Source organism: Athene noctua, chromosome 29 (assembly GCF_965140245.1).
Source record: "Athene noctua chromosome 29, bAthNoc1.hap1.1, whole genome shotgun sequence".
Taxonomy (NCBI): Eukaryota; Metazoa; Chordata; class Aves; order Strigiformes; family Strigidae; genus Athene; species Athene noctua.
The window spans coordinates 4,213,210-4,227,248 of record NC_134065.1 but is presented as its reverse complement, the minus strand read 5'-3'; the positions used below and the strand labels follow the sequence as shown (position 1 = coordinate 4,227,248).

The 14,039-nt window shown below is 65.4% G+C and overlaps 1 protein-coding gene across 5 annotated transcripts; it reads right to left on the bottom strand.

The window, feature by feature from the left end:
• Window positions 1-770: 770 nt before the first annotated feature.
• Window positions 771-13,425, bottom strand: TUFT1 (tuftelin 1). 5 transcript variants are annotated; one of them, XM_074929164.1, is made up of 13 exons: window positions 13,350-13,425; window positions 10,134-10,208; window positions 9,768-9,872; window positions 9,327-9,413; window positions 7,591-7,671; window positions 7,183-7,254; window positions 6,460-6,582; window positions 5,044-5,172; window positions 4,221-4,315; window positions 3,533-3,638; window positions 2,937-3,020; window positions 2,105-2,205; window positions 771-1,789 (listed from the first exon to the last, which is right to left on the bottom strand). In XM_074929164.1, exons 1-13 carry the CDS (start codon window positions 13,407-13,409, stop codon window positions 1,735-1,737), a joined length of 1,173 nt encoding a protein of 390 aa, XP_074785265.1. In that variant the 5' UTR covers window positions 13,410-13,425; the 3' UTR covers window positions 771-1,734. The 5 variants fall into 5 exon arrangements, with proteins under 5 accessions (XP_074785265.1, XP_074785266.1, XP_074785269.1 ...); XM_074929165.1 differs by having other exon boundaries at window positions 6,460-6,579; XM_074929168.1 differs by lacking the exon at window positions 13,350-13,425 and adding an exon at window positions 12,302-12,508.
• Window positions 13,426-14,039: the final 614 nt, after the last annotated feature.

The following is a 14,039-nucleotide window of genomic DNA, read 5'->3' as shown; positions in this document are numbered from 1 at the left end:
GTAGTCCTGCGGGAGCGGGGCCTGCTGGGAGTGGTAGTGCCGCGCCTCCGCTGTCGCCGTGGCAACGGGAGGGCGGGGCGCCGGCGCGCTGTGACGTCGCTGCTGTGACGTCGCTGCTGTGACGTCACGCTGCCTCATTACCGCAACAGCGGCCGAGAGGCCTCACCCGCGGCCCGGCCTCGTCCCCAGGCCCCGGGGCCCGCAGGCCTCATCCTCCGGCCCCAGCGCCGAGGGAGCGTGGGGCGGGGGCCCCCCCCTCGCAGCAGGGCCCGGCCGCCGTGGAGGGAGCGGCGGGGAGACGGCGCAGGCCGCGGCCCAGGGCGGAGGTCGGAGCCCAGCTCCCGCCTCACGAGGGCGGCTGCCGCGAGGCTGCTCACGGAGCCCGGGCGATGCGCCACCGGGAGGGCGGAGGTGCGGGAGCCGGGTCTGGATCAGGGAGTCCCAGCTCAAGCTGGGCCCAGCCACTGTCCCCACCAGCACAGCCCGGAGAGGGGCAGCCCCAGGGGACTGCGAATTCCCACCCGGAAAAAGCAAATTCCCACCCAGAAGCAGCCAAACGAGCTGACGGCGCTGGACACCGCGTCAGCTCCCGCCCACGGAGCGCAGGACGGGGAGCGGGACGTTGGGCAGAGTTTGACTCACCAGCAAGGAAAGGAAAAAGAAGGAGCACGCGTCGGCTTCGAGAAGCCGGGAGCCCAGAGCCAGCGCAGCCCCAACCCTGCCCCTGCTCACGACTACTCAGTCACTGCAGCCGGAAGGGTTAAGGCACGTGTATTTGTGTATTAACGTGGTCAGTACAAACGCCAACGACTTTCACGGTGCCCGAGCTCCTCTCCTGAGCGGGGCCGCACACGAGCCAGGGACAACGCGCAAGCCCAGAGGAAGCTGGTTGGTATTTTCCAGGTCAAACGTGGGACAGGCAGTCCTGAACCGTGCGCTCCCGTGGAGGCAGACAGCAGCAATCATGCCTGTCACCACATCATTGGAAGACACCAATAATTTATTGAAATAAATACAGGTAACAAACCAAACAGCCTCTGGGTTTAAACACTACACGCACGCCGGGTACAATTTCTCTACGCCTTTGGGAAAAGCACGGTGATACACTGATTTATGGCCACGTGAGCCTTTGCCAAGTGTGGAGCAGCCAGATTTGTGCTGGAGATCGGAGGTGGAGGCTCCCAACTTGTCACGCATTGGGCTTTGTTGTAGGAAGGAGTCTGGTTTCAGGAGGATTTCTTTCTTCTTTGTGAGAGTGAATCTTTTTTTTTAAATTTTTTTAACCAAAAAAAAGGTTAAACCCCAAGTCCGTGTTGGCAAGCTGCAAGCTGAAGGGGGGGCTCTGTTCGGACAAGGCCCTTCAGAAGCAAAGGCTGCTCCCGCAGAGCAACCTCGGCACGGCCAGGACTGACCAGGGAAAGCGAGCCTGGCTCTCCAGCCAGAGAGCCACCTGGCCCACGCCGGGGCCGGCTGGTCCCAGCCTCCCAACTGGCATCCGTGTGAGCTCGGGACCCAGCGGGGACAGCAATGCGGACGCTTCGTAAACCTCCTCCCTCTGCCAGGACCGTCCCGGCTACGTCTGTCCTCGGCCGCCGCCGCTGCCCAGGGCCCAGCCCCGCGCCGGCAGCTCCGGGGAGACTCCGGGAGCCCGAGGCCAGAGGACGGCAGCCAAGCAGGGAGATCCAGTCAACGATAACAAGGGGAGAGTCTTCAGCTCGGACCGGCCCTCGAAGCTCATGTTTCCACTACTCGGATGAGAGGCAGCGGCTTGGGGCCCGTCAGCCTTTTGCTGCAGGAGAGAAGGGGTTTGTTCGGCCGGGCGAGCTGGATGGGGTGTGGGGGGAAAACCTGCGGGAGAGGGTCCTGCCCCAGCCCTGGCTCCCCCCAGAACCGCCTGCGGGAGGGAGCTCTGCTCCCCGGGCCACCCCGAAGGAGGAGCACAGGAACGGAGGCCCCTCTGCAAACACAACAAAAGCACAAGGCGCTTCCAGAGGAGCATCCCCGACCCCAGCACCTCTCCCAGACCGCAGCTCCCGCCGGCCCAGGTAAGACGGGGCCCTGCGGAGCAGCCGGGCAGGCGGGAGGGCACCGGCTCCCCACGTACCTGCTCACGTACTCCGACTTGGAGCGCGCTCTGGAGCTGTGGCCGCCCCGGCTGACCTGCTTCTCGATCAGGTGCTCTATGCGGTCGTGCATCTCCAGGTTCTGCAAGAGAGGGAGCCACGCTTCAGCAGCCGGACACGGGCGGGCTGCGGGCACACCGGTCGCTTGCCCGGGGATGCTCCAGAACATTCTCTCGTCACGGGGCAGATTTTCCTGGAGGGAAATGAACCCCAGCCCTGCGCGGGGACTGTCACCAGAGCCGCCAGGGTCTGTAAAACCGGCCGAGCACCCGACCCGGGCACCCACCAGCACACAGATCTCTCTCACTGGAGGTTTTCTGCCCGGGGTCACGGCTGGCCGTGCTCACACACACCGTCCCCGTGCAGAAATGAGCAAACTTAGTCACCGAGGAGGGAGGAAAACACTGGAAGGGCCAATGCAGGCTCAGTTTTCCTCCAAAAAAGGAGGTTTGACACTTGTTACAATGCTAGAGGCTGGAATGCGATTTTAATTTCTGACACGCACGCATTCAGCTGCAGTTTTGCAAGCAAGAAGGGGTTTGCTGCCAGAGAAACGCGCTTGATGAGATTATTTTGGACTCTGCTTGAGCTCGCAGCTGCCCCAGCAACCCCGGCAGCGCTGGGAACCCGGGGGGCTGCGGAGGGTGCGTTCTCCCATGCAAAGCCGGTGTCGGGGACGGGCTCTGCCCTGAGCCGAGCTCCTGGCCCAGGGAGCCCAGCCTGGGCCCGCGGCCACGCACGCACCCAGCGCGAGGGGCTGAGCCCGGAGCAGAGCCCCTGCGCGACGCCCGGGACGGCCCCGCTCAGACCCACCTCAGCCTCCAGGTAAGCGACTCTCTCCTTCAGCTCCTGGATCACGGCGTCTTTGGCCTGAATCACCGTTTTGGAGTTCTGGAGCTGCAAGAGAAGCGTTCGCAGCGGCTGAAAATCCCTCCCGTGTTTGGCTGGGCTGGAGAAACGCCCGGGGAAGGGCAGGTGAACCAGGCACCCTGCTGCCTCTTAACAGCCGCAACCTGAACTCCGAGGTCTGTGTAAAAACCGACCAGAAAAAGCCTCAAATTAAGTCTGTGAGTTAAGCCCCAGGTGAGGGAGCCTCTGGCGCACACAGTGTGAGACTGAACTCTTTCAGCAGGCCCAGCTGGGCACACAGCACTCCTTTTACACTCCTTTTACACTCCTTTTACACCCCTTTCACTCCCCTCCCTGGCCCGGGGCAGCTGGCGCCGCAGCCCTTTGGGCTGTCACCTGGGGTCAGTCCCCGCTGTGGGACAGGGCTCTGGGCTGTCTTTGATTTGCAAAGGGATTCAGCTCCCACAAACCAGCAATTCTTTGCTTCCAAGCAGCTTTTTTTTTTTTTTCCCCCCGCCTTTCTCATTTTGTAAAAGTGCCCTCAGCCCCGTTCCTCTCACCTGCTCGATCATCTGGCGGACTTTGCGCTGCTGGCTTTTCAGCATGTCGTCCAGGTGGTGAATCTTCTCCCGCAGCATGGCCACCTCCTTCTCCAGCTGGGCTGACCTGGGAAAAGGGGAGGATGGAGTCCAGGAGCCCTCCCAGGAAGGGAGCACCCACCCAGCTAAGCCCAGAGCAGCCAGGTCTCCTCTACAGCCGAGCAGGACTGAAATATTTTGACTAGAGGAGGCGAGGAGAGGCAGAGACAAAACCTATTCAAGCAGGACCCACAAAGCCGAGCAACCGCAGACTGCAGGGACACAGGAACATCAGGAAGAGTCAGGCCACAAACAAGGCCTTCCAGAAACACGGCAGCGCCAATTAGCCCCCGGAGCGGGAGGATCCCGGCTGGGGGGAAGGAACCGGCCGTGGCGGGAGGAGCGGCCGCCCCAGCTCCCCGCCGGCAGCGGGGCCGCCAGAGGTCCCCGGGCCGCCCGGCTCCGGAGCTCCGGAGCTCTGGGAGCGAAGCCAAAGTGCGGGAGGTGTTTGGAGATGAGTCAGCTCCGGGGAGCAGGGCGCTGTTTTGCAAGGCAGAGAGCGAGCACGCCCTGCGCAGGAATGTGCAGTCAGGCCCCAGCGAGCTGACACCCCGACCCAGCGGCGTGGGCTTGCTCTGGGGCTGCAGCCGAGGCGGAGGCCGAGCCTCACCGGTCCTGTTCGGCGAGCTTGTCCCCTTCCACGCTCCGCAGCCTCGCCAGCTCTGCTTCGCCTTCTTTCATCTTCAGCAGCAAACTCCTGTGCTCCTGCGGCAGAGCCAGAGCCCGAGTCACACGCACGGAAACAAGTCGCCACACGTGCTGCCGGGGGACGACGAGCACCCGGGGCGCCGGGACGGTCCCCGCAGCCCCCCCCCGCGGGTTGTTGGCACGAGCCGTCGGTTTACATGCGAGGGACAGACAGACGGACAAGGGCAGCCGCAGAGATGACCGAGGGCGGCCGTCCCGCTCCTCCACCCCGGGATACGGGCACGGCACCAGCCCCTCTCCCTCCCTGCTCTCGGGCCGGGGCGCAGCCCCACATCGCTCCACGCTCCGACTGCACTGTTAGATTTATGACCTCGATAGTATTATGAGCAGACCACAGCTAAAAAAAATAAATATAATGACGGCTGGAGGTTGTGTGAATGCCCCCACGAGAAGAACCGGGCGGCTGTCTAGACTGTGCCCTCATTTCCAGGATACCTGGAGGAGTTTACACGGACAGACCAGATCTTCTAGGCCTGAGAAATGCAAGTCTAGATCAGCACCAGTCGATGTGCAGCCGTTCCCAGCAGCGGGCTTTGCCCGACACGGTCAGGTTAAACCTGGCTGGGAAGTCAAACCCTCTGTAGGGTCCGAGACCCGCGGCGGGGGCTGCGCTGAGCACTGCCAAACTCATCACCACTGGGCGTCCCTGCTCCCGGCCCGCTGGGCTGGACCAGGCAGCCCCGCTTATCCCGGCAGCCCCGCCGCCGTGGCCTCAGGGCCGGTACCTTCTCCATCCCTGCCAGGAGTCTCTGCAGCTCGTCCACCTGCACCTCCTTCTCCACCACGCTCCTCTCGGCTCTCCGCAGGGCAGAGCTCGTCTGCTCCGCTTCCTCCTGGTACTGCGAGACCGTCCTCTGCAAAGGAGACGGAGGCGGCTTCACCCCGGCCCTCCTCCCCGGCCAGGTTCTGCGCTCGGAGCCTCGGCAGCGGGTTCTGCTGAAGGCACCCGGGCGTCCGGGAGAGCACGGGCTGCTTCAGACAGCTCCCGGCTTCACAGCACTTCAGAGGAGCCGGCGCTTAAACTGCGGCAGGATCGGCTCCCCGGCCGCAAGAGGCAGGTTCGGTCTCGGCCACGCGTGTTCTGGGGCTGCTCGCAGGCTCCTCCCGGGCCACCAGCCCCACGCTGGCATCAGCGGCCTAGGGGGGACCAGGGTGTCCCCGTGGGTCCCCACGGTGGCTGGAGAGCGGGCTCGGGGAGCGAGACACACCGAGGACACCCGGGCACACCCCTCCCCGCCACCCCCGGAATCGCCCCCGGGCTCCGGGCCCGCCGTCAGCCTCACAGCTGACCAAAGACCCCAAAACGCCACCAAACCATGCGGCTTCCTCGGCGTGAGGACAGACGTCCTCGGGGCACCGCGCCGGAGGAAGCGGTCGCCGCTCAAAGCCACTTCCCCAGCGGACACTGCGCCCCGTCGCGCCGCGGGGAACCCCCCAGGCTGGCCGGGACCAGTTTGGGCTGTGGGACAGGACACCAGCCAGGATGTCACCACTGCCACCAGCGCTTGGAGCTGCGGGGTGACGTGGGCAGGCCCAGCCCGTCCGGGACATGAGCAGTCACTGGAAACCAAACCGGAGGGGACCATTAATCACCGGGGCCGAGGCAGGGAGGGAAGCGACCGTGGCACCGCTCGGCAGGTGAGGAGACCCGCACGGAGGGGCCGGAAGCCACCGGGCAGCTCACCCCTCCCTACGGCCACAGCCCGTGGACGAGGAGCCCGAGCCCCAGGGGAGACCCCTGGTCCCTGCCCGACCCGCCGGGGGTCCCTGATCCCCACAGAACATCCCCCCGACGCACCGTGCCCGGCTACGGGCGGGAAGGCTCAGCAGGGTTTGGGGGAACGGCCCTCCGAGCCGGCCACCGCTGTTACATGCCGGGATTTTTAACGGGGAAGGCACTGACGGCTGCAGGCTCGCCTGGGCCAGCAGGAGGCCGTTTGCTGGGGCTGGCCAGGCCTGGCCTCCCCGGTGTATTTTAGCGGCACACACTGAGCCTGCTGCTCGGCAGGGAGAAGCTGGACACCGGCAGCCCGAAGCCGTGTGCCCCTGCAGCTCCTCAGACTTCCAAAAAGAAGAAAAACCCCACCGAAATAAAATGAAAAGTGACGCTTTCCCAGCAGAAAAGCGCGCAGCGTAGTCACCTCAAAGGCTTTCTTCTCCAACTGATGGCGCTTCTCAGCCTCCTGCAGCCTCGTGAACAGCCTCTTCGCTGTCTGCCGGATCTTCTCCACGTCCTCCCCTGCGCACTCCTCCTCCTCCTCCTCCTGCGGAGACGGGACGGGGCGGGAGAGGCTGAGCCACGGGAGGTCCTGGAGGACCCTCCGCCCCAGCGTGGGCAGCGCAGCCGGTGACAAAACCTGCCAACGTCGCTTCTCAGCTTGAAAAAACCCGGCGCGGCGCCCCTGTCCTCACCTCCCACACTCGAGCGACAGCTTCCAGCCCTCCAGACAACGCGCGCGGCGTCTCTGGTCGCCTCCCAAGCCCTGTTTGCAGGGTGCCACCCCGAGCCGCGCGTGGGCAACCCGAAACGTGAACCGGGACCGCAGCGACCCAGCCCCAAACCCCAGCCCAGGGCGTCTGCCCCTGCCAGGGGAAGGACGAAGAGCTGGAGAAATGTTTTCCAGCTTCAGATTCCTGTTATCCCTTCTGCTAAACCCCTCTCGTGCGCAGAGGTTTGAAACCCCATTGTGCACGGTTTTTGTTGCTCTAGTAGAGCTCCCTCCATTTCTGATCTGACCCTGACAAAAAGGCTGAGGTTTGATCGTGGGCTCAGTGGGTCCAAAGCGACCTGCTGGGAGGAAGGGATGGAACTAAAACTGGTATTTCTTTCCGTAGCACTGAAATCCCGCCCTTTAGCCCCGTACCTGGTCCTCCCAGGAGTCGGCGCGCAGCCTCTCGGGGTGCAGCCAGCTCCCGTTCTGCTTTTCCAGCACGACCTACGCGAGGAAAGGGCAGAGGGAGGGGGCTGCAGGGCGGGCGGCACGGCAGCGCGGGGCCATGCAGGCAGGCAGCTCCGGGGCGGCGCCGCGGGCCCAGGGCTTGTTGCAAAGGAACATGCAAGAGGGCGTTTGGCCAGCCAGCGCCTTCGCTCACTGCTTCCTCGCTACGAGCTTGCGGGGCTTTCGCATTTTGCCTGTCGAGTGCCAGCGTGGCCTTCGCTCGCCACAAGCGCCTCCATCTCTAAGGCCCCTTTTCTATCATTTTCCGGACCCGCAGATGACATCTTTTTAATCAGTCAACGTCATTTAACGCCCGAGAAATGCTCCCGTTACCTGTGCGTGCTGTTTATCTCCTTGTCTGTTCTCAAGTTTACTACTTAAGTCTTCCCGCAGCTTCTTCAAAGAACTTCTAGCCTGGCAAAGGCAAATCAATTTAGCTTGATCTGCACGGACAGGGTCGCCCAGCCCCGCAGAAACCAAAGGGGGGCACAGCGGCCGCTGCGCTGCCCCGCGCCGACGCGCAGCCGAGGGCTCCTCCGCCAGCCCGACCCGCCGGCATCGCTACGCCCTGCCTGCAAGCAGCCTCTGCAAGTCCCCGGCTCATGGGAAGGAAAAACAAAAAATTGTTGGGTTTTTTTTTTTTAAAAAGCACGACAATCTGGAGATGCTTCTGATTTTTCATGCATTAGTCACCAAGTTCACCTTTGAAGTGCTGGGAAGACCCCTGCAGCTCCCAGCTCCCTCTCTGCCGCGCCGCGGGACGCCGACAAGTACAGTCTTGACTTGCAGCTACTCGAATTAGTCAGAGCAAGTGAGCCAGAGGAATGATTTACAGGCTTTTACAGCAAACGCTGCCCCAACGCTTTCCAAAGAAAAGCTTTCTCAGAGCACGAACAGCGCGGCTTCGTCCCTACCCCTGGATTTTGGATGCCCGAGGCGCCGGGGGGAAGCAGCCTGCCGGGACCGGGCAGCAGCAGGGGGACACGCGGCTCCCGGGGACAGCGGCCGTGCCTTTGGTCCAGCTGGATCAAGACACCCCGGGGTTTTTACACCACCTCCTGGGTGCGGACAGACTGGGACAGCCACGGTGACTGCCTGCTTCAGAGCATTCTCTGCTTTTCACAGGCAGGATTAAGTCGTGCTGCACAGTGAGGCTGCTTCAGCTCTCCCGACAGGGCTACGCAGTCCAGCCTTTGCGGCCAGACAAGGTCTAAGTCCCGCCCAACTGCTGCTAAGAGGCCTTTTAAAACCCGGCTCCTGTTTCCCTCCCAGCTGCGGGGAAGCTCAGATCAGAAGAGCTGAAGTCGAAGCCCCGGGAGCGGGAAGGATCAGGCACAAAATCTGCAGCAGGCAGGTGGCTGCGAGATGAGGTCTGGGTGAGCACCACCCCGCAGCAGGCGGGAGGCAGCAGGAACAGGCTCTTTTCTTTTTTTGGGGGGAAAAACATGCATTTTGGCAGAGGAGTCAGAAGGAGGATGTAAAAGATCTGGAGGCTGCCCTGCCAGATCTGCCCATCGCTGCTCCCTGGGGCCAGCACCCAGCACAGAAACTCCCCCGTGAGAGCAAACCCAAATTTAAATATTTTTTTTCCCCTTTTCTCTTTTTTTTTAGCCAAGCTGCCCAGCCCAGAACATGCACGCAGCCGCTTCCGTGCCTTGCAACCAGCTCTCCAGAAATAACATCCCCACCAGGAGCAGAGGAAAGGGTTAATCTCCCGCCAGCCTCATCATCCAGTTTACTCTGGGAGATGAGACATACCAAAGAAACTGCCTTTTAACAAGAGGCTCCGGTTGTGCCGCGCCCAGGCAGGCAGGGGACAGCCTTGGGGGAAAGTCATCGCGCAATTCTCTTCAAATTCAGTCCATAGAGCAGAGCAATTAGTCAGGCTGAATTAATTTATGGTGCTTGATTAGACTACTGCCCTGCACAGGCAAGTCAACAAAGTGGGGAGCGCAGCTCCGCCGCGGGTTGGCCAGCGCGGCGCGGGGGAGCTGAGCGCGCCCGGCCCCGGCCGCAAGCCCCCGCGGGTTCAGGCAGCGCAAGCCGGGCCCCTCGCGGACGTTAACTACCTCTTGGATGTAACGAACTTCGCTTTTCAGCTGGTTCACGTGCTCCTCGTGGTTCCCGCCACCCTCGGCCCGCGCCTTGAGATAAACCTGCCGGGAGAGACGGCGGCCGCGGGTCAGAGCGTCCGGCTCCCGCCGGCCCACCGCGGCCCGAGCGCCGTCCCCCGCAGGGCTCCCTCCGCAGCAAACCCTCCCTGGTGAGATTGGAAGCTGCTCCTCCTCCGTGGGACCCCCCCACCCCGCAGGGCCCCCGCTGCCTCCTCCCGGCGCCGCGGAAGCCCAGGCTGGTGCTGCCAGCCCGCAGCACCGCAAAGTCCTGCCCGTGCCATCAGGAGCCCCCCCGGGGAGCTTTCTGCTGGCGTAGCTTCAGCCAAAACCTTTCTTCCAGCCCCAATTATTACACAAGATCGTTTTGCAACAAAGCCGGGGAGCCAGGCACCGTACCTTGATGATCTCCTCGTCGCCGTCGTTGGATTTGATGCACTCGGAGGCCAGGGAGTGCCCGTTGCTGGATCGGTTGGCCACCATGGCAAAGGCTTTGCCCACCGGCTGCGGGAGACAGAAGCGGCGGCTGCCTGGCAGGGTTCGCCCGGCTCCTCTCCAGCGAGCTGCAGGCGCCTCCGCAGAGGAACGCGGCGCCGAGCGCGGCCTGGGGCACCCGCCCCGAGGCCTTTAACAGCCCACGAGGGGAGTTTTCCAGTTCACGCAGCGTAAAGCGACCGATCCTCCGTCAAACGCCCGTTCCCCCTCCCTCAGCTAACTCACAAACCTGCATTTTCAACTCCAACCCGAGCCGCGGGGGAGACCCACCTTCTGCTTGGCCTGCTCGCGCCTGTCGCCCGGGAGGTCATTGGGCAGAGTCAGCCGCAGCACCTTCACGCTCTCCTGAAACAAGAGCCGGGTTTTAGTTTTGAGCTGAGACTCCCTGAAAGTCTTTTTACATCCGGTACGAGCCGAGAGCCAGGTCGGCCTCGCTGCAGACAAGCTGCCTCCCCCCGGCTTTGCGCCGCGGCCCACGAAGTCACGCTGGGATTAAAATGAGTAACAAATAAAAAGAGTTTCGGCCGCGTGCAGCTCCGTGAAAACCCCGTGGAGATGCCCAAAGCGGCGCACAGACACCCGGAACGCTCCGCGGGGCTGCTCCGTCCACAGCTCAGCGACGGCACCGTGCGCCCACGGCTCTGCACGACCCCCCGTCCCTGGACAGACCTCACCGGTGCCCGGGCAGCCGCCGCTCATGGCCCTTCTTATGTGCGACCCCGAGAGCGGAGCCGCTCGGTGAGGGGCGGCCGCAGCACCCGGCTCTCGGGCGGCAGCGCCGCGGAGCCGGGGTAGGTGCTTGCGCCGGGCGCCCGCCCCTTGCCACACCTCGGCCACGTCAGCCTCCTGCTCTCCAAAAGCAACATCAAGGTATTTCTGCCTCCCCGCTTCCAAGCGCTCTCCCCGCCATCCAAGTCTCGACAAGCCATCTGTTTGTTTCCAAAATATTTTGTATACGCTGCTCGCACAAACCCTGGGAGATGAGGAGCCCTCCCCCGGCTCTGCAGCACGCGGGCAGGCCCCTGCCTTCCCCCAGAGAGACAATTCCCCGGGAGAAACCCCGCTCAGGCTCTGCCAGCGCTCGGCACCACCGATCCCTTAACCCGATACTTGTCTGCAACTTTTACCCCAGGGAACGTTTTCCTTGGCAGGACCCGAGCGGTTGGAAGCGTCGGTCAGGCCACCAGAAGAGCGGCCGGATGCGCCGCGGCGCGGGGGAGACGCCAGAAGCGCCAGGGGGGGGTTTGCAGCAGGGAAAAGGGCTCAGGGCAGCGCCTGCGCCAAAGCTTCGCTCCTCATCTTCGTGCTGCCCGAAGCCAACGGGGCGCGGGGAAAGGCGGGGGGTAAGAGCACGGAGCAGCCCGCTCCCCTGGGCAGGAGCCGCGGCCCGGCAGCGCCTCGCTCGCGGTTTTGTTTACAGGCGTCGGGCTCTGGCGCTTGCGCTCCCCGTCCCGTCGAGCCCGGGCGAGGGTGGGAGGCTCCGAGGCAACCGCTCGCCCCCCCAAAGGTTCCTGGCGATAAGAAACAAGCCCCGGCCTATCTCCATCCCCGCAGCCGCCACGCGGGTGCTTTCTGCCCCAGCAGACCCCAACAAAACCTGCTCCTGGACAAACCCGCCACCGAGCCGCCGCAGGGAGCCAAGAGCAGCCGGTGCCTTCCCGGCCGGCACCGGCGCTCCCAAACGCGGGGTCAGCCGACCCGGCAACCGCCCGCGGGGGAAGGCTCCGCCGTCTCCATCATCCCCCTCCTGGTGCTAAATCTGCTCAACAGCCCCGGAGCGGAGGGGGCGGCGGGTTTCGGGCCCCTCTGGGGAAGGCAGGAGGGTTTTGCGGTGTGGCCAGCGCTGGGACGCGGCCGGAGCGCCCTGCACTCGTGTCCTGCTTGGAACAAACCCCACCTCGTGCAGAAACGCTTCCTTCACGCCCCAACCGCGCTCCCCAGGAGCCGCCCCCGCCCGGCAGCGCGTGTTTACGGCTTTTACTACCGGCCTCGGGAATGAACCGCCACGGGCAGGGCTGGGCCGGGTTCGGGTCACGGCTCCCGCCAAGCGCCAGCACGGCAGGACGGCCCCGCTCCCGCCCGGGCCCTTCCCAAAACCCTTCGGGCCCCGCCGCCAGGGAACGAGGGCGAGCATCGGCCAGGCCGACCAGAGCTGGGCTTTTGGGGACACCGGAGCTGATTCTAAACTTTCTGGTCTATTTTGCATCATCCAGCCCCAAAAACCCGCCTTGGAAAAAGCTTGGCTGGAGGGAGAGGCACCGGCTCCGCGCCCGGGGAAGAGGGAAACACAAACCCCAACCACGTCCCGGGCCGGGGAGAGGCGGCAGCGTCCGAGGCCCCGCAGCCGGAGATCCCCACGCCGGCGTTTTGCAACCGCGGGGAAGACGCTGCGTCCGTCCGTCCGTCTGTCCCGACTGTTAAACAAGAACAGGCCTGACCTGACCCGGGGGGTATCGCCGGCGATCAGCAGCAAACAGCTCTGGCCTTTGGAGATGGCGGCGTGACAGAGGCGCTTATCACCGTAATAACCCATCAGGCAAACGAGCCCAACTCTGCAATCGCTCCTTATAAGGCCGCGGAGAATTAGGGCTCTCCTAAGGAGACTCAGAGCTGAGTCACCCGGCGGGACTCGGGCCGCGGAGCCGGGCGGCCGCCGGCACGGGGGAAGGCGGCCGAGGGCCGTCGCGGTTCCTCTGCCGGTGCCTTCGCGGGATCCCGTCGGTCGCCGAAACCGGAGCAAACCGCGGAATCGCCGAGCGCCGGCCTCGTCCCCTCGGCGGGGAGGTCGGGGCGCCGCGGCGGCGCGGGGCCGGCTTTGGGGCGCTGCCAGCCCCACCCAGGGCCCGTCCTCGCGGCGGCGGCTGCTGACGGCGATGGGGAAAACCCGACGATAAGGAAGGGGAAGACGCGGGGCCTGGCTGGAGCCGAGGCGGGGAAGCGCCAAAACACGCTCCTGCCGCCCGCTCCCGCCGCCGCGGCCCCGGCAGCCGCTCGAGGGGCGCGTGACCCTAAAAACCGCGTTCCCCAAAAAACCACGTTACCCAAAAAACCCGCGTTACCCAGGGACGGCTCGGCGAGGGCGCGGGGCCACGTGCCGGCCGGGGTTCCCGGGGGCCCCCCGTAAGCGCGAGGGGCGACGGTGAGACCCCAGCGCCGACGCTGGGGTGTCCCTCGCCGTGCTCCGCCGTCCTCGCCCGTCCCCGCGGGGCTCACCCCAGCCCCCCGCGACAGGATCCCGGAGCCCCCCAGCACAGGAGGGGCCGCCGACCCCCCCGCAGACCCCCGAACACCCCCCTCGGCTGCGGGGCGAGCCCGGGCAGGCGCTGCCCCGCAACACCCACGGCGCGTCCCGGGGACACCCCCCCCGCCTCTCGCCGGGGCACCCCCGCGCCCCCCAGAAGCACCCTGCGAAGAGCAGGGGCGGCCCCCGCGGGCCGGGGGGGGCCGGGGGGGGCGTGGCGGGGCCCCGGGGGGGCCGCGGCTCACCGGGCTCTCGCCGTGGGGCCGCACGTCCAGCACCGCGCACCAGCCCTGCAGCCCGTTCATGGCCCCGCCGCGACTGCGGGGACGCGCCGCGGCCCCGCCCCCTTTATAAGGCCACGCCCCCGCGCGGGACACGCCCCCACCCCCGTTGACCACGCCTCCGCGCTAAAGGAACGCCCCCTAGCCTTAACCACGCCCTCACGCGTTTGGCCACGCCCACGGCAGCCTCGGCCGCGCCAAAGTCGCGCCAGAACCGCGCCAGAACCGCGCCGAGCCCCCCCCGGGCTCTGCCAGACCCCGCCGAGCCCAAGGCAGGGCCTGCCCGGCGGCACCGCGCCCCAACCGCGCTGGGGTCCCTCCCCCCGCACCCCGCCGGGGTTTGGCCCCAGGGTCACCGGCCGCACGCGGGGTCACCGGCCGCACGCGGGGTCACTGGCTGCACGCGGGGTCACCGGCTGCACACCGCAGCCCCGGGGCCGGGAGCGGGGGGTGTCCCTGCCCCACGCCGCGCGGCCGGGGCGTGCCGGCTGCCTCCTCTGCCCCGCGCTAATTGCCACATGCCGGTGTGATGAGCTCAGCCGGCCTCAGGTTCCCCGCTGGCCGCGGCGCTGCCGGTTGGGGCCACGCTCCAGCCCCGGGGGGGGGGACACCCCGTCCCGGGGGAGCTCGGGGCAGCGGGATTCTCTGCAGGCC

Bases quoted from the DNA above. Each gene is read 5' to 3' on its own strand.
- TUFT1 (XM_074929164.1), bottom strand. From the start codon at position 13,409: ATGAACGGGCTGCAGGGCTGGTGCGCGGTGCTGGACGTGCGGCCCCAC. The intron at 2,206-2,936 runs GTGGGTCTGAGC...CCTCTCTTGCAG, and splicing joins TCGCTTACCTGGAGGCTGAG to AACCTGGAGATGCACGACCG. The intron at 1,790-2,104 runs GTACGTGGGGAG...TCTCTCCTGCAG, and splicing joins AAGTCGGAGTACGTGAGCAG to CAAAAGGCTGACGGGCCCCA.